The 21,771-nt window shown below is 34.6% G+C and overlaps 1 protein-coding gene and 2 long non-coding RNA genes across 9 annotated transcripts; 1 reads left to right on the forward strand and 2 right to left on the reverse strand.

Annotated features, from left to right (window-relative positions):
* On the reverse strand, nucleotides 1–3,385 carry LOC110874672. 3 transcript variants are annotated; one of them, XR_004867540.1, is made up of 4 exons: nucleotides 2,423–3,382; nucleotides 1,467–1,537; nucleotides 356–422; nucleotides 1–243 (listed from the first exon to the last, which is right to left on the reverse strand). It is a non-coding gene; the product is annotated as an uncharacterized LOC110874672 (long non-coding RNA). The 3 variants fall into 3 exon arrangements; XR_004867541.1 differs by having other exon boundaries at nucleotides 1,467–1,533; nucleotides 2,423–3,381; XR_004867539.1 differs by having other exon boundaries at nucleotides 356–1,537; nucleotides 2,423–3,385.
* A 3,553-nt stretch (nucleotides 3,386–6,938) lies between these two features.
* LOC110874673 lies at nucleotides 6,939–9,498 on the reverse strand. Of its 5 annotated transcripts, none has more exons than XR_004867544.1 (4): nucleotides 9,365–9,498; nucleotides 8,411–8,477; nucleotides 7,288–7,373; nucleotides 6,961–7,194 (listed from the first exon to the last, which is right to left on the reverse strand). It is a non-coding gene; the product is annotated as an uncharacterized LOC110874673 (long non-coding RNA). The 5 variants fall into 5 exon arrangements; XR_004867545.1 differs by having other exon boundaries at nucleotides 8,411–8,481; nucleotides 9,365–9,450; XR_004867542.1 differs by having other exon boundaries at nucleotides 6,939–7,194; nucleotides 7,288–8,477.
* Nucleotides 9,499–18,583: 9,085 nt separating this feature from the next.
* LOC110876349 (ethylene-responsive transcription factor ERF071) lies at nucleotides 18,584–19,033 on the forward strand. Its single transcript, XM_022124520.1, has 2 exons — nucleotides 18,584–18,686; nucleotides 18,786–19,033. Exons 1-2 carry the CDS (start codon nucleotides 18,584–18,586, stop codon nucleotides 19,031–19,033), a joined length of 351 nt encoding a protein of 116 aa, XP_021980212.1.
* The last annotated feature ends 2,738 nt before the right edge of the window (nucleotides 19,034–21,771 follow it).

Genomic DNA, 21,771 nt, shown 5'->3' on the forward strand with positions numbered 1-21,771 from the left:
TTACGAAAACAATACCTGCTTATTAACCAAGGTTTTTATAAAACAAATATAACCCACTACTACATTGACATACTAGCACTTGGCTAAAATAAACATTGAAGTTAAACGCTAAAATGCAAATAACTAAGTCAATTTGATCCAATAAGGATACCTATATTACTTATTGAACAAGGCATCACTAAATCTTCACATCGTTGACCCGCTTCAAAAACTTGATCACTTTCGCCTTCCTCCCACCAGAATCTGTCATATAACATTACCATATTATTAGCCTCAACCGAGAAATTATATATTCCTACGGTAAGCATAATTATGACAAATATATATAGATTGAACTGAATTATTGGTGAATGACTTGTGAGATGTTTTCTTCTTTCATGATTCTGGTTCAAGACACCCCGTTGATTTTCATGACTTATCACCTACATTGAAAACACCAAAATATTAGCTTTTGTTAAGTGAGTACTCATAATATGATTTTGTACCAAACATAACGGAGTATTCAATGCTCATAATGCCTAACAAAACAATATCGAGCCACCACTTCATTATCTCGAGTCACGCATTTTGTGACTTTCTCCATTCTAATATGGATGCTCTTTTCTTATATCTCATGTATATCCCTGCTAATATAGAATCAAGAAAAACTTCAAAGTAAACCATTATCGAATTGATTCGGGCAATATAAATAAAATGGTAAACTGCCACATATCTATGTTGTAATTCATTAGACAATATATACGATTATCAACAATCATTATTATCTAACATACTCTTAATAATTCATACATGTATACATAACATACTCCAATACGTTATATAGTTTTTACGACACAAGTGTCATTCATTCATAAGCACTACTAAATGAACACATGTTTTTGCACATGTAGGTTACAACACCCATGACTTTTTAATTTAGCATACACATCCATATTCAAGGAATCACTCACCTCAACTCGTGTAATATATATAGCTACAAAGAGGTTTAAAACAACAACATAATCATATCCCATTGATTCCTTATAAATTCCCTAAGATTATGCAAATACTATAAAATTTATGTTTTTCACTCAGCTTTATGCAGCTGTAGTAATTCAGTATTTTCCCATATTTATATTGAGTATTTCACTTCAAACTAAAATTCTTATTAACGGTGACTCCGAGACCTTTTCATGGATATAAAATACGCCCCGAACGGACATTCGGTTGATTTTCTATGAATTTTTAAAGACTAGCAAAAATATGGAAATAAGCTGAGTTTTCAGCATTTGGGTATCTCGACCCATTAACATTGTGTACTCGTTCTTGATGGGTTAAACCCCCCAAAATATCGCTAAAACAATACGTTATTGTTAAGTTAAACCATATTCGATAAGTTTCATTAAACCACCTTAACTAGAAGAAATTTAAGCCAACAATAAGACTATTTAAATCAATGCGACTCCAAACATACTCGAGTCACTCACCTTTGCCCGTAGGAATGTTGTTGCTTTATCACCCGTTGGACCCGTTGCCATCCAAACATTATGCCACCTATCTTGACAACAAATCAAACTTGCAAATCATTAGAACACGTAACATGGGCATTTATCTCATAATACCTAGTTACTTATCCAACCCATGATCAAACATGTGTTCTAAATCATTCTTTTACCCCAAACTTGTTAATTGGTTTATCAGCATCCATTTGACCCGTTATCACGCATTTGTGTTTACTCATAACATACGGGTCATTTTCACCATAATTTCATCGACTAACCAATGTGTATGAGTTTGGGTTATAATCCAACCCAATTAACTCATTCACTCAAGTGACCCGTTTGGATGATCAAGTGAAAATAACATTTACATATGTACTTTATGTTAATCTCATTCACCATTAGATTCACCAAAGCTTTATGTTTACAAAACACTAAGTTATTGTTAGCAAATCATTAGAAATCAAGTAAACATGGCAAAACTTTCAAAATCTCACTTTTATTTTGGTTTAGGCATTTAATCAAACACCTTGCAAGCATAAACTATATTCCACCATTTTTTCGCTTATATGAACTCTCATGCACTCAATTCATCATTAAAGGTGTCTACTTTCTTTGTAATTCTCAAATAGTATCATCTTTTATGTTTTTAAACAAAATCATCGTTATTTTAGGATCGTTAGTTTCTACTCAGATTTTGGTCAACAACTTCACACATGGTTTTCATACATCTCTACCCTAATCACCAAATCTTGAATTTGAACCCAAATCATAACATGCAACATGAATCCATAACTCAAAAGTAACAATCAATCAGTTTAGCATAAAGACTATGGTTGTTCAACACCAAAATCACACACATTTAACCCTAATTTCGTGGTTTGAACAAAAAGCATGAAGAACACTACTTTGAGTTTCATCAAACAACATATGAAATCACTTACTAGAGCCTTAGAATCAAGCAAAGAAGACATAATCGAGACTTCAACCCTCTAATTTCGTGATCCTCGTGTGAAATCAGTCTCCTTCTCCTTCTTCCTTATCCTGCGTCGCATAGGGGTGACCTCCTGGTCACGCCCTTTTCTTTTTCCCTTTTTTTTTTTTTTGTTTTTATTTATCTAAGGTTCTAGCATATTCACTTTTGGCCCTTATGTTTTGGTTAGTTATCTAGTTTGGTCAAAGCACTATTTTCACTAATAGATAACTAATATTTTTACTAGGTTCAATATACCTAGTTACAATACTTCATGTTAATATCATAATGAAACATGATAACTGAAATTTAGTATTTTTGGGGTGTGATAAAATACTATTTCCACCAATACAAACTTACTTGAAAGATTATATATATTTTAATACCACGAAAAAATCGGGATGTTACAAGTCTACCCCCCTTAAACAGGTTTCGTCCTCGAAACCGAATTATACTCTACACTAGGATATTACCCTAATAGTTTAATCACCATCCCACTTGTTTGCGCCTTTAAGCTTAAGCAATGAGTTATTCTATTATTCAACTATCATTAAACTAAAGGTGTCCATTAAATGGATTTCACATTTAGAATTTACTTACGTGTACGATCAAGTAGAGCATTCATCCATGCTCGTTTGAGTCCCGTTGCATACCACCTATGCAACTCGCACACGCCTTCCATCTTTCCACCTGTAACATCTATATTTAAACGTATTTAAAACACGTGCTCATATTAAACACGAGTTCTAACATGAACCCCTTCCTTTATATGAGGTTATTCAACCTCTAGTCCATACTTATTTCAATCATGGTAACACTTCTTAATTCCTTTATCATTAATTAACTTTTCGTTCACATCTTAGTCCACCTCCAAGTATTTATACGTTTTGAAAACGATTACTAATTATTTTACATCCACATGCCGTGAAAGTAACTTTTCAACCATTACCTAATTACTTAACATTGGTTTTACACGTTACAATTTTTGGGAATTAAGGGCATGTTTGGCTAAGCTTTTTGAAACAACTTATTGGCTTTTTGGCTTTTTGGAAAAGTCAGTATGAAGTGACTTATTGACTTATTGGCTTTTTCCCCTCACATACACTCTCATTACCAAACATCATTTTGGAGCTAATAACTTTTCAAAAAGCCAATAAGTCAATAAGTTATTTCAAAAAGCTTAGCCAAACATGCCCTAAATCTTACTTGACACTCGTGAGGTACTTATCCTTATTATCATTTCCAAGAAGTCTTTAGACATCAATGTTATTACCCCATGAAGTCCGGACACTTCATGTATACACCCGTGAAGTTCGTATACTTCAAGTTATCATCCACCACTACTATTATTACAATTTATATATTATAAATAAGTAACTTTTTTATGCATTGAATGTTATACCATATGTTTTGGGTAGTTTTCAAAAAAAAATTTGAAATTTTACATTTAACCTAAATGTTTGAATTTCTTGCAATTTTAACTTCATAAAATTGAAATTTGTACTTTAAAGTCAAAACTTTTGTTCTTTTACAATTTAACCTCACAACTTTTTTATATTCAACTTTGGTTCCCTATACTTTTCGTCTTTCGCAAATTTTTGTTTTACGTTTCGTACTAAATTTTGCGAAAACGTCTATGTGTTGTTCAATGTTTTTTTGTCTGTTTTTTTCTCAATTGACGGGTTCGTCGCAACGCATGAATCCTAGATCGAATTAGTTATTTTTTAAGTGTTCTACATTTGGGTCTATTTCTTCGTTTTAACACGCCACAACTTCAGCGTTAGTGATCGCTGACGGTTATGTAGCATTGGTACTAATTGACATACTTTTACACCCCTGCCGCAACGCGGGGGTGCTTAATTCTAGTTTATCATTCTAATTTCTCTCTTTTTACTTGCATAATTCATTCACATAGGAGCTTAACGCCATTATCATACACATAATTAGACATATTTATGTATTATCTTCTTCTTCGTTAAAAAAATATTTATATGGGCTCATACGTACTTACCTACATTCATATTCCCATATTACAATTTATAAACAGCTAAACACTTTTCCATACTTGCGTACTTAATAAGTAAGTAGGGGCCCTTCGTGTGTACTTACAAGTATGCTCACCGCACTTCTGTGTACTTAATACGTACATGTCTCACAACCATTAACACTTGTAATTTAATTATTTGCCTTAGATTATGAGATATTTAAACCCTAATATTATCCGTGAAGTCCTTACACTTCACTTTACTTCTATTGGAGTCCTTGCACTCCAAGTATTATCTGTGATGTCCATATATCATCGCCTTACATTCGTGATGTCCTTGGACAATCACCATTCATTCCATGATGTTCGTAGATATCTACTTTATGTCACTTTTATTACATTCGTTAAAATTGTCGTTACTGACTAAAACCAAGTTTTAGTTCAACGTTTTTTTTAACTTGTGTCAATTACTCGCATCAAGGAATTGACGACCAATTGCTTTCTCTTTACCAATTTTATTTTACGCGGGGAATCGTAACCGATTCCCACGCCTTAACACAATTGACCAACATGCCTTTTTTAATTTTACCCCGTAGGCTATTTCTTTAGGCATTTCTTTTTATCCGTGACCCGAAGGTCACATTGGTCCTATAGACCCTTGCCTTTATTTATAACCAGAAGGTCATGATGATCCCGTAGACCACCCTTTACCCGTGTCATCCATTAAATGTATTTGGTGTCACACATCCATTTTATGTTTTGAAAATTACTTATTTTCATGTTTGAAAAATATTAGGGTCTCGTGAACCTCTAGATCATTCGTTCTTGTTACTATTATTTTCTTTTGTCGGCCCGTCATGGCCCTTTATACCATTCATTCTCATTTTTCCTTTGTCACATAAGGTCCTTTAGACAGTGAGTGCCAAAATTAATATTCTTTCTCCTTCCCACCAAGCATGGGCATTTAGGTCATCAATACAATTTCTATTCTTTTCCAATCATAGCCCATGACTATGTTCGATCATTATAGGCAATACGTCCATTCTATGACTCCGTGGGTCATTTATACATTGGTTTTACATGCGAATCCATCATTCATGGCCTTATAGACCATGAATGAGGATTATCATCATCATTTCTTTCTTTTCCCTTTTTATCTTTTCTACGATCATTATCTACGACTATGATCGTTTTCCACTTGGGTAATACCTCCATTTCTCACACTCCCGTTACCCGGTTTGTGTTTACGCTTAGTTGACCCATTATGATGTTTAAGCACTTAAGCTTAAACCATCCACATTCTTTTCATGGGATTATTCCATTTCCATTAACATCGTCCTTACTACATTGGACGTATATGTGTTTATTATAAGAAGTTCATGGTATCATGTGTTGACTAGTTACTTGGCCAAGGTAAGCAGTCAACACATGGTACGTATGACCTTATTATAACTAACACATTACCTCCAATGTAAGTAAATCCTTAGTTCATGTTCGTGTCTCCGATTTTGTTTGGTAAAACCACTTTTTATTGTTGTTTAACAATTATTAGTTTAACCCATTTTCGTCTCAAAACATGTAGAATGTTTTCATTTTACAAAACTTTTATGCAATCGCATTCATCAATGTAATCGTTACTTTTCCTCAGTAAGATCTTACTAAGAATATCTACTTGGATGGTCAGCCTCGTCCGAGTTTCTAAATCAGAAGTCTTTTGTACTCTAATTATTCACAATTATGAATGATGCGTATTACCCGCCCAATTTCTCTTGGGAGCATCACCCTGGATGGGTATCTCATCCAGTTTTCCCAAGCCTTAATTCCGTATGCAACCGTCATTCATTACTTGAATGTTGCATACTATTATTCATATAATAAATTAAAGTGTGCACCTGGGTGATACTCGCTCTGATGAGCTTTCATTGCCATTTGTCCTTTATTCGGTATCATCACTTGGCTTAGGTCCTTGATGAGCATGCCCTACTTCATACTTCCGACCCTTCTACCATCACGTCTGGTGGATCATCAAATTCCTGCCATCTTCAGATGCCGGAATCATACCACTGAAATATTCACAAAATATTAGTAACATTACAATTAAATAAGATCCTGTACGATAATACGAGGCATTCTATATTACTCGTTAAAACGAGTAGCTCGTTATCAATACCGGTAAGTTAGTTAGGCCTTAGGCCGCCTTAACCGTCTTTGGCTTCGTGATCAAGTCTCGGGTTAACTTTCATCTCCCCATAAGAGCACTAAGGTTGAGTTTGAATACCACTTCATATTCAATTCTCTCAACCCACGGCTCTGATACCAACTTGAAACGCCCGACTTGTTAAAAACAATATTCTAATACTATGAGGAAAATAGGCCCAGATTTTCTTTTTGTTAATATTACCTAATAAAGGTTAATATTCCTAAAATCTATTAATCCACATAATCGGATTAATAAAACAATTACAAACACACTTTTAGAAAATTTCGCCATGACCCGTTTGCATCACAACAAATCCTTACGAAAACAATACCTGCTTGTTAACCAAGGTTTTTATAAAACAAATATAACCCACTACTACATTGATATACTAGCACTTGGCTAAAATAAACATTGAAGTTAAACTCTAAAATGCAAATAACTAAGTCAAGTTGACCCAATAAGGAAACCCATATTACTTAGTGAACAAGGCATCACTAAATCTTCACATCGTTGACCCGCTTCAAAAACTTGATCACTTTCGCCTTCCTACCACCCGAATCTGTCATATAACATTACCATATTATTAGCCTCAACCGAGAAATTATATATTCCTACGGTAAGCATAATTATGACTAATATCTATAGATTGAACCGAATTATTGGTGAATGACTTGTGAGATGTTTTCTTCTTTCATGATTCTGGTTCAAGACACCCCGTTGATTTTCATGACTTATCACCTACATTGAAAACACCAAAATATTAGCTTTCATTAAGTGAGGATTCATAATATGATTTTGTACCAAACATAACGGAGTATTCAATGCTCATAATGCCCAACAAAACAATATCGCCACTTCATTATCTCGTGTCACGCATTTTGTGACTTTCTCCATTCTAATATGGATGCCCTTTTTTATATATCATGTATATCCCTGCTAATATAGAATCAAGAAAAACTTCAAAGTAAACCATTATCGAATTGATTCGGTCAATATAAATAAAATGGTAAACTGCCACATATCTATGTTGTAATTCATTAGACAATATATACGATTATCAACAATCATTGTTATCTAACATACTCTTAATAATTCATACATGTATTCATAAAATACTCCAATACGTTATATAGTTTTTACGACACAAATGTCATTCATTCATAAGCACTACTAAATGAACACATGTTTTTGCACATGCAGGTTACAAAACCCGTGACTTTTTAATTTAGCATACACATCCATATTGAAGGAATCACTCACCTCAACTCGTGTAATATATAGCTACAAATAGGTTTAAAACAACAACATAATCACATCCCATTGGTTCCTTATAAATTCCCTAAGATTATGCAAGTACTATAAAATTTATGTTTTTCACTCAGCTTTATGCAGCTGTAGTAATTCAGCATTTTCCCATATTTATATTGAGTATTTCACTTCAAACTAAAATTCTTATTAACGGTGACTTCGAGACCTTTTCGTGGATATAAAATACGCCCCGAACGGACATTCGGTTAATTTTCTATGAATTTTTAAAGACTAGCAAAAATCTGAAAATAAGCTGAATTTTCAGCATTTGGGTATCTCGACCCATTAACATTGTGTACTCTTTCTTGATGGGTTAAAACCCCCCAAAACATCGCTAAAACAATACGTTATTGTTAAGTTAAACCATATTCGATAAGTTTCATTAAACCACCTTAACTATAAGAAATTTAATCCAACAATAAGACTATTTAAATCAATGCGACTCCAAACATACTCGAGTCACTCACCTTTGCCCGTAGGAATGTTGTTGCTTTATCACCCGTTGGACCCGTTGCCATCCAAACATTATGCCACCTATCTTGACAACAAATCAAACTTGCAAATCATTAGAACACGTAACATGGGCATTTATCTCATAATACCTAGTTACTTATCCAACCCATGATCAAACATGTGTTCTAAATCATTCTTTTACCCCAAACTTGTTAATTGGTTTATCAGCATCCATTTGACCCGTTATCACGCATTTGTGTTTACTCATAACATACGGGTCATTTTCACCATAATTTCATCGACTAACCAATGTGTATAAGTTTGGGTTATAATCCAACCCAATTAACTCATTCACTCAAGTGACCCGTTTGGATGATCAAGTGAAAATAACATTTACATATGTACTTTATGTTAATCTCATTCACCATTAGATTCACCAAAGCTTTATGTTTACAAAACACTAAGTTATTGTTAGCAAATCATTAGAAATCAAGTAAACATGGCAAAACTTTCAAAATCTCACTTTTATTTTGGTTTAGGCATTTAATCAAACACCTTGCGGGCATAAACTATATTCCACCATTTTTTCGCTTATATGAACTCTCATGCACTCAATTCATCATTAAAGATGTCTACTTTCTTTGTAATTCTCAAATAGTATCATCTTTTATGTTTTTAAACAAAATCATCGTTGTTTTAGGATCGTTAGTTTCTACTCAGATTTTGGTCAGCAACTTCACACATGGTTTTCATACATCTCTACCCTAATCACCAAATCTTGAATGAACCCAAATCATAACATGCAACATGAATCCATAACTCAAAAGTTACAATCAATCAGTTTAGCATAAAGACTATGGTTGTTCAACACCAAAATCACACACAATTAACCCTAATTTCGTGGTTTGAACAAAAAGCATGAAGAACACTACTTTGAGTTTCATCAAACAACATATGAAATCACTTACTGGAGCCTTAGAATCAAGCAAAGAAGACATAATCGAGACTTCAACCCTCCAATTTCGTGATCCTCGTGTGAAATCAGTCTCCTTCTCCTTTCTCCTTCTTCCTTATCCTGTGTCGCACAGGGGTGACCTCCTGGTCACGCCCTTTTCGTTTTCCCTCTCTTTTTTTTTTTTTTATTTATCTAAGGTTCTAGCATATTCACTTTTGGCCCTTATGTTTTGGTTAGTTATCTAGTTTGGTCAAAGCACTATTTTCACTAATAGATAACTAATATTTTAACTAGGTTCAATATACCTAGTTACAATACTTCATGTTAATATCATAATGAAACATGATAACTGAATTTTAGTATTTTTGGGGTGTGATAAAATACTATTTCCACCAATACAAACTTACTTGAAAGATTATATATATTTTAATACCACGAAAAAATCGGGATGTTACATACATGCACTAATCGGCCTTTTTGCCAAGAGTTATGTGCCTTACATCCAAGGCTTGATGCAAAACTACTATGAAGCCGGGGGTCTCACTGGAAGCAGCCTCTCTATTCCTAAGCGGTAGAGCTTTGCTATTGGTGGGATTTACTGACTATGATGATGATGATGATCGATCAACATTATTCAATAATGAAATACATGGAACCACACCTCCATGTCCATTTGTGGTCAATGGGAGACAATATAGACGCAACTACTATCTTATTGAAGGCATTTACCCAAATTGGTCTTTTTTTGTAAAAGCTTATTCGTATCCAACCCACGACAAAGAGAAACCTTCAAAGAAGGGGTATAATTAATCGTCCTGTACATGCAATGGAGCAATCGAAATTAAGGAGCTTGGTGTACATGTGTATCATATTGCACATTATGATCTTAAAGGATGAGAGGAACGCAATATCACCATACTACGTAATGGACCGTTCGTCCCAAGTAGCCATTCCCGATGATATTGTTTTGGAGTTGCGGAATGAAAACGCCCACTTTCAACTACGATATGTATATGTATATGTAACAGAACACATTGGCGCTTTAGATCTCCACCTTCTTAATTCCGACGAAAAGTAGTTTTATTTTTGTATTAGTTTTTAAATTTGAGTTTTTCTTCGGTTGTTTATTTTTTAATTTTAATTGGGCTTTAATATTTGATTTTAAGTATTTTAAAAATGGTTGGTTTTTTATTGGTTTAGTTTATATTTAACTTTAAAAAAATAAATGATTGAATGTGATGGTGTAATGAGTATAAGTGATTTACTGATGGTGATAGAACATGATGTGAGATTATGATTTAACTCAAAAAGTTTAGATGAGTTCCCCTTCTCTAATCCAATCAAACATAACAATAGTGACTTTGTTCAGTTCAATAATTGGGCTTAACATATACCCATATTTAACCACTAGGTGTGAAGCCGTCTAACCGTCCAAACATAAAATATGTTTGAAACTGGCTGCATGACATAAGCGTTAACGTATTAGGTTGACGAGCAGTCGCAACTTCGTCTTTCACATATTGAAAGGAGACTACCTAGGACAGAATTCATGAGAGCGATTGATGCAGCTCATGAGTTCACAAAGGTCACCTTGACAACCAATAATGTTTAGCTATTTATATAATATATTTATTCTTAACACATGACAGAATTAAATAATCCAGGCACTTATTATTAGAACCGTTCCCAAGAGTGATAAAAAGCTTTTGGACCACAGACGAGACAAAAAAAAATTAATATATTAAAAAAGTCACAATACAATCATAATTGTTATAAAATAAACAAAACAAAAGTTGTGTAGTAAAATGATTGAACTTACTTACCTGAGCGAATCATGAGGCTCTCCTAACGCCCCTACCAACCTCAATGGATTACATCTTTTAATGTGGGTTTAAATTTTGAGCTTTTTAAATGGAGATATCGGTAAATATATAGGTAAAAAGGTTTTTTTTCGGCCTAATTGTAAAATCATTATATTTTTATTATTTTGAAACATTAATTTATTAATTGCTTATTTTAATGTGCGTTTAAATTTTGTGCTTTATAAATGGAGATATGGGTAAATATATAGGTAATAGGTATTTTTAGGGCTTAATTGTGAAATCGTTTTATTTTTGTTATTTTCGAACTTAATTTATTAATTGCTTATAGATTAAAGAAAAAAACTTTAAAAAGTTTCAATTTGTCTATATTGGTTTCCAAAACAAACAAATTAATAAAAGAAGTAGGAATGGATATAGTTAATTAGAAAGAAACTGAATGCAAACCTCTAAACACTAGGATAAATCGCATTGAATTTGTTATGTAGCGAAGCCCAAGTCACCCTCTGAGTAAAAGCACATGTAGTCCAGCCACTTTATTTTGAATGTTCAAGTTGTTAGTCATGTGTTAAAATAAAGGGAAATAAGGAAATGCTCATGTTTTCCATGTAACGTATTTTTCCATATTGTTAGGAGTAGCTGGTAACTAATTTGTGAGTAGTGGGTACATCTTATTAGGGTTAGTGGCATGAATGTTAACTATATATATAGTCCTGTACGTTTTCATTTGAGATTATGAATGAAAGTTATCAAGTTCTAATCATCTCTCTATTTTCTAGTCTGGCTTCTATCTATTTTCTTTGGTGAATTAATCAAGAACCTTAACAGTGGTATCAGAGTAGTCTTGATCCACTCCTATGGACGCTCGTGAATGGAAGGCTTCAATGGATCGGATTGAGTCGACTCTTTTTGAGATAATCAATCATCTAAAAGAGGAGTCTCAAAGATGAGCAACCACACCCATTTTTTCTACACCACGGCCCGTTTCCGTCAACGCACCACCAACCTCGTCACTCGCTGTCGCTACACCGCCCACAACTGCCACTCCAAAACCAACTCTAAAACCTATACCAACCCCATTGGCTCCAACACCCGTTCTGTCGCTGCAAAAAGCCACTGTGACCAAGCCGTCATCCAAACCAACACCTACCCAAATTCTGATTAAGACAACAATGGTTTTTTTCTAGGTTGAAGAAGGTTGTGAGTTCACCGCCAACAACGAAACCAATGAAATCAATCAAAGCGGTAGCTGGGTTACCCGAGTGGCACCCACCATGGCGTTTGATGGAAACGGCTCCGAATGCTACCGTACAACTCGAGTGGCGTCCGCCGTGGTTTCCACCAAGTTGTATTTCGATTTTTCGCCTTGAGGACAAGGCGAGTTCGAGCAGGGTGGATTATTATGTACCGAAGCCCAAGTCACCCTCTGAGTAAAAGCACATGTAGTCCAGCCACTTTATTTTGAATGTTCAAGTTGTTAGTCATGTGTTAAAATAAAGGGAAATAAGGAAATGCTCATGTTTTCCATGTAACGTATTTTTCCATATTGTTAGGAGTAGTTGGTAACTAATTTGTGAGTAGTGGGTACATCTTATTAGGGTTAGTGGCATGAATGTTAACTATATATAGTCCTGTGCGTTTTCATTTGAGATTATGAATGAAAGTTATCAAGTTCTAATCATCTCTCTATTTTCTAGTCTGACTTCTATCTATTTTCTTTAATTAATCAAGAACCTTAACAGAATTGTTGAGTGGATTTAAAATATATTGAATTGATTAAAAAAATGATGGAAGAGGGACTCGAACCTACACTCAGAAAAAAGGAATACAAGGTTCTAACCACTAGGCAAAATCGCATTTTATGTTGTGCTTTTCAATATATAGGTTTTTTTAAGAATTCCTGGCCCTTTAGAGATTAGGACCTCGGGCCGTCGCCTAACTTGGTCGGCCCTACTTGTTATTTGATTGACATGCTAACGTGGACATATTTATGTTTTATTTAGACCTTGGGGTATGGTGGGGTGTGGGTTAGGGGCATGGTGCGACACGTAGAGTATGGGGCATCCAAGACCAAAAGCCAATTTCAAAGAGTATGGTGGGGCGTAGTTGGGGTGACGTGGAAAAAAAATCCAATTTCAAAGGGCTAGTGCTATTGGCCAACGAGGTTCCACCATGTCATGTTCGTAGCCCGCCCAACACCCGGGCTGAAACCCGGGCTGAAACCCCCGCCCAAGGGGCTGAAACATAAATTAACATGATTGAAGAAACAAGTCTAATATATTACATTTCATCCGAAAACACATCTAAATAAGGGTTCATAGATATACTAATTAGTTATATTTATATAAGTAGTTAGAAAACCTAATATTTATATAAATATAACTATTTATGTATTTATTAAAATTTAAACGAACATAAACGAACGTAAATAAACGAACATTCACGAACATAAATGAACGAACATAAAAGAATGTTCACGAACATAAATGAACGAACACAAGGTGTGTTCATGTTCGTTCATTTAATTAAACGAACAAATTTTTTTGTTCGTGTTCGTTTGTTTATTAAATAAACGAACATAAACGAACTTCCCGCCGAACAAGTTCATGAACAGTTCATGAACGTTCGGTTCGTTTACAGGCCTAACTTAAACCCAAACCCACCCGGAATGGTGACGTAGGAGTTTGTAACCAACCCATGCCCCAACCCCCGCCCCATACCCCCATAGTCTTAGAGTAGGTGGAGTCATTCAATTTTCCCAAGCTTTCCTCGTATGCATATCATCTTCACGTAAGTTTTTTCTTCGGTTTTCTTTAGGAATCATGGTGTAGTCTTAGTTTTTCCTAAATTCACCACTTGTTCAACTTAAATATTTTTTTTATTAGAATTAAATGTCATTTTAGTCCTTGTGATTTGGGTCATTTTGCTAGTTTCGTCCAAATGTTTCGTTTTTCGCCTGTGGGTCCAAAAATGTTTCGCCGTTGCCATTTTAGTTCACTGGGTTAACTTCATCAATTCTTTCTGTTAACGAGAAGCGCAATTCAGTCATTTTATATGACCGAATTGCCCTTCTAGTTAACAGGATTACATATAAAATGATCAAATTGCCCTTCTCGTTAACAGAAAAATGGATAAAGTTAACCTAGCGGATAAAATGACAATGATGAAACATTTTTGGACCCACAGGCAAAAAATGAAACCTTTGTACTAAACTGGCGAAATGATCCAAACCACAGGGACAAAAATGTCATTTAACTCTTTCTATTATTTAGGGTAAATTACTTTTTGAGTCCCTGTGTTTTATAGATTTTAACTAGTTGAGACCAAAAGCAAAAAGTTTAACGACCTGAGTCCCCATAAGCATTTTCTTTAACCATTTGAGTCCAAATTTCTAACCCAGTTAGAATTTTGTTGTTAAGTTTTGTTAAATAACCAAATTACCCCTATAAAACACAGGGACTCAAAAAGAAAAAGAATATATAATCCCCCAATTAACACAAGTTGGTGAAATCGATTGTTAAGTTCTATTCCGGCAACTGTGACAACGAGATCAGAAATCGATTTCTGTTCCGGCAACTGTGCAGATCAGATATTGATTAAGGGTTTCTAAATCTACAGAGGCGCAAACCCTCTCGACTTCCCCATCTACTTATCCAACCCCAACGGCCCATCCTCAATCTCCCCAAACTTCGACACCACCGTCATCGTCATCGTCATCGTCACTCCGGGCATCACCATCTAAACCATCATCATCACCGTAGACTACCTGCAACTACACCGACACCATTGTTCACCTCCGACAACACCACCAACAACCATCATCTTCTCCGTCATCTTTGCCATCTTGACTACTTACCATCTTTACGAGCTCCGAATCAAATTACTTTTCGAATCAAAGGTTTTTGAACTCAAGTTCAGAACCGGTTATCACTATACTCATCCACCGACAACACATACATCCCCTTGATGACGTTATCACTATACTCAGATGGTTTTACGAATATGCCTTAGAATACAAGAGAACGTTTGGTACAACATAAAAAAATACTGAGCAATTAGCAATCAGTCTTCCTGGTTGATCGAGTCTTTGAACTTACCATACAAAATCTTCTTCAATTCGGCCATCTGAGCAAGTATCGATTCCTGTTGCATTTTCTCAATCCAGATCTCAACTTCATCTTTTGGCACATGAGCAAAAACCTAGCCTAAATTAGAAAAAATTGCTTCTGTAACCACCTTCGAACCTCTCCCACTGATCCACTGTGAGCTCTGCAAGTTTAAGCCTTCTAGTCATCCACCAAAAGGAGCCCAACTTGATCTCTTCCACAACAAAACTCACAGACTTGTGATCAGGAAACGAAACCCTAGATTCTATTTTAAACTGAATCAACTCGTTAAACTTCGATAATACCCTTACCGAGTCAAATTTGTAAGTAGCGAGTTTGGAGAATCTGGAAAGTTCCACAACGCGTTGAAACGACGTGGTCGAGTGTCGCCAGAATATTATAAAGAAGAATAAGAGAAACAGAAGAAGTAAAAAACAGATCTTACGGTTGGAAACTGACGGAGGGGTGACAGTTTAACGGTTTTCAGTTTCCGGCGATGCTCCGATATGACGTCATCACAGATTGAAGTCGGAGTGAGCGATGGTTATTGAGAAGTTTTGGGAGTGAAGGTAAGTAGCAAGTTGAAGCATTGGGGTCATGTAACCTTGCAGTGGACTTGCTACCATCACCGGCTGCGGTCGTCTTCATCCGCCATCTTTGTCTATCAGTATCACTAGTTGGTAGGATGGAGGTGGTTTAGAGAGAGAAAAAAATATGATTGAGAAAGTTGCAGATTTGTTTTTGTTTTTTTAGGGAGATAGAGATAAGGAGAGAGGTGTATAAGAAGAGACAAAAAAATCTAAATAAATTAGTGTTTTTTTTTATTTTTAGGGGTAATTTGGTCATTTAACAAAACTTAACAACAAAATTCTAACTGGGTTAGAAATTTGGACTCAAATGGTTAAAGAAAATGCTTATGGGGACTCAAGTCGTTAAACTTTTTGCTTTTGGACTCAACTAGTTAAAACCCATAAAACACATGGACTCAAAAAGTAATTTACCCTATTATTTATATTTTATAAGCAGTTTTACACATCTATATTTTGTTTTATAACTTATAAAATATAATTTTTTTGTTAAGTTTCAAATATACCGATGCGGAATGCTTAATTTTATCTACGTTTCGATATAAATTTTAATCGAAATCAGGTCGGGTCATATATAATATGTAATGAATTTACTTCTTTTAACTTTTAAATAAGTTTTGCACGACATAATGTTATCTTAAACTCTGAGTACGTCGTTGCCATGATCATTTTATCTATGTTTTAACACAAATTTTATTTAAAAACAAGCAGGTCAACTTTTTTATTTTAAAATTCAGTTTGGTGTTCTTTAATGCTCATTTTCCCAACATTTATCATTTTGTATCACGACTTTATTTTTAAGGTTTTATTTTTTTGGTTGCTATAACAAGCGTCGTTATTGTTAACAAACTGAACCGATAATGACCAAATTCTCGCTGTGTAGCGTAAGAAAATCCCACTGATTAATATGAATTTATGATAATATTTTTTAAAGGGTAAACTTTTGTCCATTAAACTTGGCATATTAATGCTTTGTTTCAATTTTGTTAGACTGTCCGCAATGCAACGGTCTGCATTACTACATGCATCCTAGTTATCACTGCCATATCAGCTTTTAACTCATTCTTCTCACATTTATTCTCTCTCCTCTTTTTAACTCCAACTCATCATTCCCACATGCATCCTCTCTCTTCCATATCACAATTTCTTTTTCTATTTTAAAAACATTTAAAAGGCCCACCTTCACCTTCTCTCTCCTGCATGTAGTGCACTTCCCTACATGCAAACCCCTTTAAATGACACATACCCCAATGCTTCCTTTACAAATGCATCATCCACATCATCAAGTGCAACCCCCAACAAGAAGCATTGGAGGGAGTCTTATCTCATAAAATAGTAAAATATCTTCTCAAATATTTTTTCAGTTATTGGAACATGAAAAAAAAAAAAAAAAACACATTCACCAAGTATAATTACTTATTAATGACACATAAAATCTAATTACTAATTAAAACATTAGACCGTGAGGTATGGTAGGACGGGGGTTTGGGGCATAGGTTGACACGTGAACTCTGAGGGACACCGCTGGTCACTTGCATGTTGGGTCGGTATGGCGGGGCGTGGCTAGCCCGCGTGGGTTGGCCACGTATCAATTATTATAAAAAAATTGAAAAAAACCTAAAATTATTATAAAAATACACACAAAATTAAAAAAAATGTAAAATTATTATTGAAATTTCCTAAAAATTACAAAATCTTAAAAAAAAAAGGATTACAAATCTAAAAAACCCCTAAAGCGTTAGGTAGATTTCGAACAGGGCGAGCTTGTCAAACGGCTTCCGCTCCTTGCCCCGGAACTCGATGTTGGCCACCGCCACCCGGGCTTCGTGACTTATATCACCGCCCGGGACACTGTCGTAGAAGGCTTTAAAACGGTCGAGCTTCGGTCATAGTTCGCGCCACTTGTGTTGGCACGCGTTTAGATTGTGCCGGTCGTTCCCCACGTTGTGCCGGTAGCTAGCGAAAGCTTCCGGCCAGTAACGGGTCTCATCGGGTTGGCGGCCCTTCATCGCGTCCACGACGCTCGTTACAAGTGCTAGCTCTTCCTCGTGCGTCCATGAAGCCATTTTTCAAGTGTGGGTAGCGGGTTCGGGTAGGTGGAGTGAAGGGTTGGGGTAGCGATGTGGACAGGCGGTGAGGGGTTTTATAGTAGTTGGGGTAGCGATGTGGCTTGGCCAAACATTTATTTTTTAAAATTTAAATCCTAGCCACCTAGCCTAGCCAACCCAACCAATTGAGAGTCGGCCACGGAGGACCGCTAGGCACGCCCAACGCCCAGGCTGAAACCCCCGCCCAAAGGGCCACGCCGAAACCCAAGCCCACCCGAGGTGGTGACTTGGGCGTTTGTACCCAACCCACGCCCCAACCCCGCCCCATACCCCATAGTCTTATATCATCAACTCAAAAGTTAAGGCACTTGAATGAAGTTAAATTAAAGCTTTAAAAAACAGGATTTGACGACAGGAGTTTCATATACATTTTCATGTTATCATCAACTCAAAAGTTAAGGCACTTGAAGTTAAATTAAGGCTTCTAAAAAACAGGATTTGACGACAGGAGTTTCATATACACTTTCATGTATCTGCTATCAGCCACCCATACTCGGACTAAAACTCATTGTACGACATGATGAGCCCCACCTTCCTCATTCGCAAATCGCAACTATCTAAGGCCACGAGGAAATCTGTATACCATATTCTCATCATTCCCATCTTCCAAAATGAATAATAATCCCTCAATAATCCCAAAAACCGCGGATGAGGATTCGGTCATCGTTTCAGTACTCAGCCAGGTCATAAGAGGCGGTAACAATGTCGTGCCAGGTGGCATTGTGATCATAGAGATTCCACCTGAGCAATAAATTTGTCGCGATTGTGGAATGACAGCAGATGGTTGTAATGGGTGTCATTTATTCCCCGCAGGTAGTGGAGAAGAGAGGAAGAAGAAGAGATATATAGGAGTTAGTTTACGGTCATCGGGAAATTGGGCTGCGGAGATTATGGTTCCTGGGAAAGTGCGGAAGTGGCTGGGGATTTTCGGGACGGTGGAAGAGGCTGCACGAGCTTACGACCGGGCTAGCATTCGTTATCGAGGGAAGACGGGCAAGACCAATTTTCCAGTGGAGGAGTACCCGGAGCTTGAACCGGAAAATAATGCTCAAGGAAGCTGATTATGATTCTGTAGAGCAAGAAACAAGTCCGCAATAAAAATGACTAACCCTTGTAGTTGTATTAATCCGCCAAACTATTCATTTATTTTTTCAAATTCTATTAACGGAATTATCTTGGGAGTTAATATTCATAAACCCTTGCTCTCTATCTCTCTCTATACATAGATAGATATTCGTTAGGGGTGTGATAAATACACCTAAATATACGGATTAATATACAAAATTAGTCAAACTTGGTAATGATTAAGTGAATTAATACATTATTTTATTCTAGAGTCAAAAGTAATAATTATGTTTTTTTATATTATTTTATTTTATAAAACTTTTGTTACTTTTTTATATTTTGTTATACTATTATTAGTATTAGTATTAATATCAATATTAATAAATAAATAATCAAGACACGTTATTATAAACACGAAAGTGAAAAGGTTCATTGTAAATAAATAAATAACGAATCTCTAATAAAAAAAGTAAACGTGCAAACATTAAAACAATTAATCACCTACATTGACAAAACCACTTTCACGACGATAAAGTTGGGTATAGAATTCTAGACGTTACCCATGCATTGTCTCTCATCCACAGACATACTAATTTTGCTTCATATATGTTTTATAATTAATAAAGACATTTATCTTATTTTTTTCAAAGCACCATAGCTTTATAAATGTCATTTACAATTGTTTTTGTTGATATGATGCACTATAGCTTTATATACTAACCATCTTAAATTAAAAAAAAAAAAACTAAAACATCTATATGATAAATTGTTGTCTTTTAATATTTTTACACATTTTAGACCACTTTTTGTGAGTGTTTGGGTTAGCTTATTTTGGGGCAACTTATAACTTGGACTTATAAAAGTTAATAAGTTGTTTTTATAGTGTTTGATTTAACTTATTTAAGTTGTTTTTGTGTGTAAAAAAGTTGTTTTTAAGAAGTTAGAAATTCTAACTTATAACTTATGAGTTATATAAGTTAATAAGTTGTTTTTGAGAAGGAATCCCAAACACCCCCTAGCTTTATTCAACTTGATTGGTTTAAAAGTTGAATAATTTATTCAAAAACATTTGTTAAGTCTGTGTGTTATAACAAAGACTAAGAAAACTCATTACATAAAAGATGGATTGTACAAAAAATACTTTATGTTTGAGTTTTTTCCCATAATAGTGTTATTGGAAAAAATATTTACTAAAATGGTGTTGCTAGAAAATTATTTACCAAAATAGTGTTTTGATAGTTTATTTGTTTCTCACTCCTATTCTAATTGGATAACTTCACTTCATTAAATATTTATGACTTTAATCATGGCCTGCTATATTCTCTAACCTGTATATTTTTTTTTGAATAGTAAAATAAATTTCATATTAAATCTACTTTGAAAAAAAAAACGTAAAAAGTTATTTTAGTAATCAGTCAAATTTATATACGATAATTTGTGTATTTCCTTTCATTTACGTTTTTATATAAATAACAAAATATAGTATAATTTTATAAAACTAATCACATTAGTTATAAGATATCTTCAATACATTGAATGAAACATGTAAAAATATTTGAGAGACATATTTTTTTTAATCAAAACAAAAATGTACGATTTAATTGATAAAAATTAAAAACAAAGTTGTTGATTTAACTACCACGAAAGAGTTGGTGAGTTCAAATTTAGTCTTTATCTCAGGATTTAATAAAATAAATATAATAACATATTTTTTTTTATCAAATACAACTATAATTATTAAAATCACATGTTATTTGAAGATTTTTAGAACGATACAAGTCTTTTAGAAACACTAGTATTTTTTAAGTGTACACAGATTTTTAAAACAAGTTTACTAAAGTAAAGGAAATATTAAACGACCGTATATATGTGTGATTGATTTTTAAAATAAGTTTCTTTTCTCTCAAAGGGAATTATTTTTACTTTGTATGATTTTTTATAATTTTTTACTTATATGTTTATATTTTGTGCGTTTAACTGGAATTATTATATGATAATAAAGGAACTGAATGAACAGTTCCTTTATTATTATTATTATTATTATTATTATTATTATTATTATTATTATTATTATTATTATAACTAGAATTGAGACCCGCCGCAATGCGGCGGGAATTCTTTAGTTATAAATAAGTCGATCTAGGACCTGTACGTTATGTTAAATCTGTCAAACGGGAAAAAATAGATGATGTTCACCCACACACGCACGTTGCGTCGTGTTAACTCGTAAAATTTAGAACGAAATGTAAAAACGTTAAATAAAAGAGGCACGTTGCGATGTGTTAAGTCACAAAATTTAGAACCAAGCATAAAGCGAAAAATTTGGGAAAAAAGAAAACTATAAAGAACTAAAGTTGAAAGTAAAAAAAGTTGTGAGGATAGATTGCCAAAGATAAAAAGTTTTGGGTTAAAAGTAAAAAAAAAACAAATAGTTTTGGGTTAAAAGTAATTTATGAAATACTTTTGGGTGAAAAGTAAAAAAAATCAACTTTTTTTTTGGAAAACCCCCAAAGCCAAGCTTACGACATCCATATGCATAACCATTTTGTCTTTGGAAAACCCCCAAAGCACACCCCGCGTTGCGGCGGGGCGTAAAACGGTGTCAAATAGTACTAATGTCACACAACCGTTATCGACTACCAATACTGACTCGACCTAGGATTTGCGTGTTGCGACGAACCTGTCAAACATGAAAAAATAGAGGTAAAAACGTTGAACCACACATGTACGTTGC

Source organism: Helianthus annuus, chromosome 9 (genome assembly GCF_002127325.2).
Source record: "Helianthus annuus cultivar XRQ/B chromosome 9, HanXRQr2.0-SUNRISE, whole genome shotgun sequence".
Lineage (NCBI taxonomy): Eukaryota > Viridiplantae > Streptophyta > Magnoliopsida > Asterales > Asteraceae > Helianthus > Helianthus annuus.

Excerpts from the sequence above, each read along its gene's own strand:
- LOC110876349 (XM_022124520.1), top strand. The coding sequence starts at position 18,584 with ATGAATAATAATCCCTCAATAATCCCAAAAACCGCGGATGAGGATTCG. Across the intron at positions 18,687-18,785 it reads CGGTAACAATGTCGTGCCAG|GTAGTGGAGAAGAGAGGAAG; the intron begins GTGGCATTGTGA and ends TATTCCCCGCAG.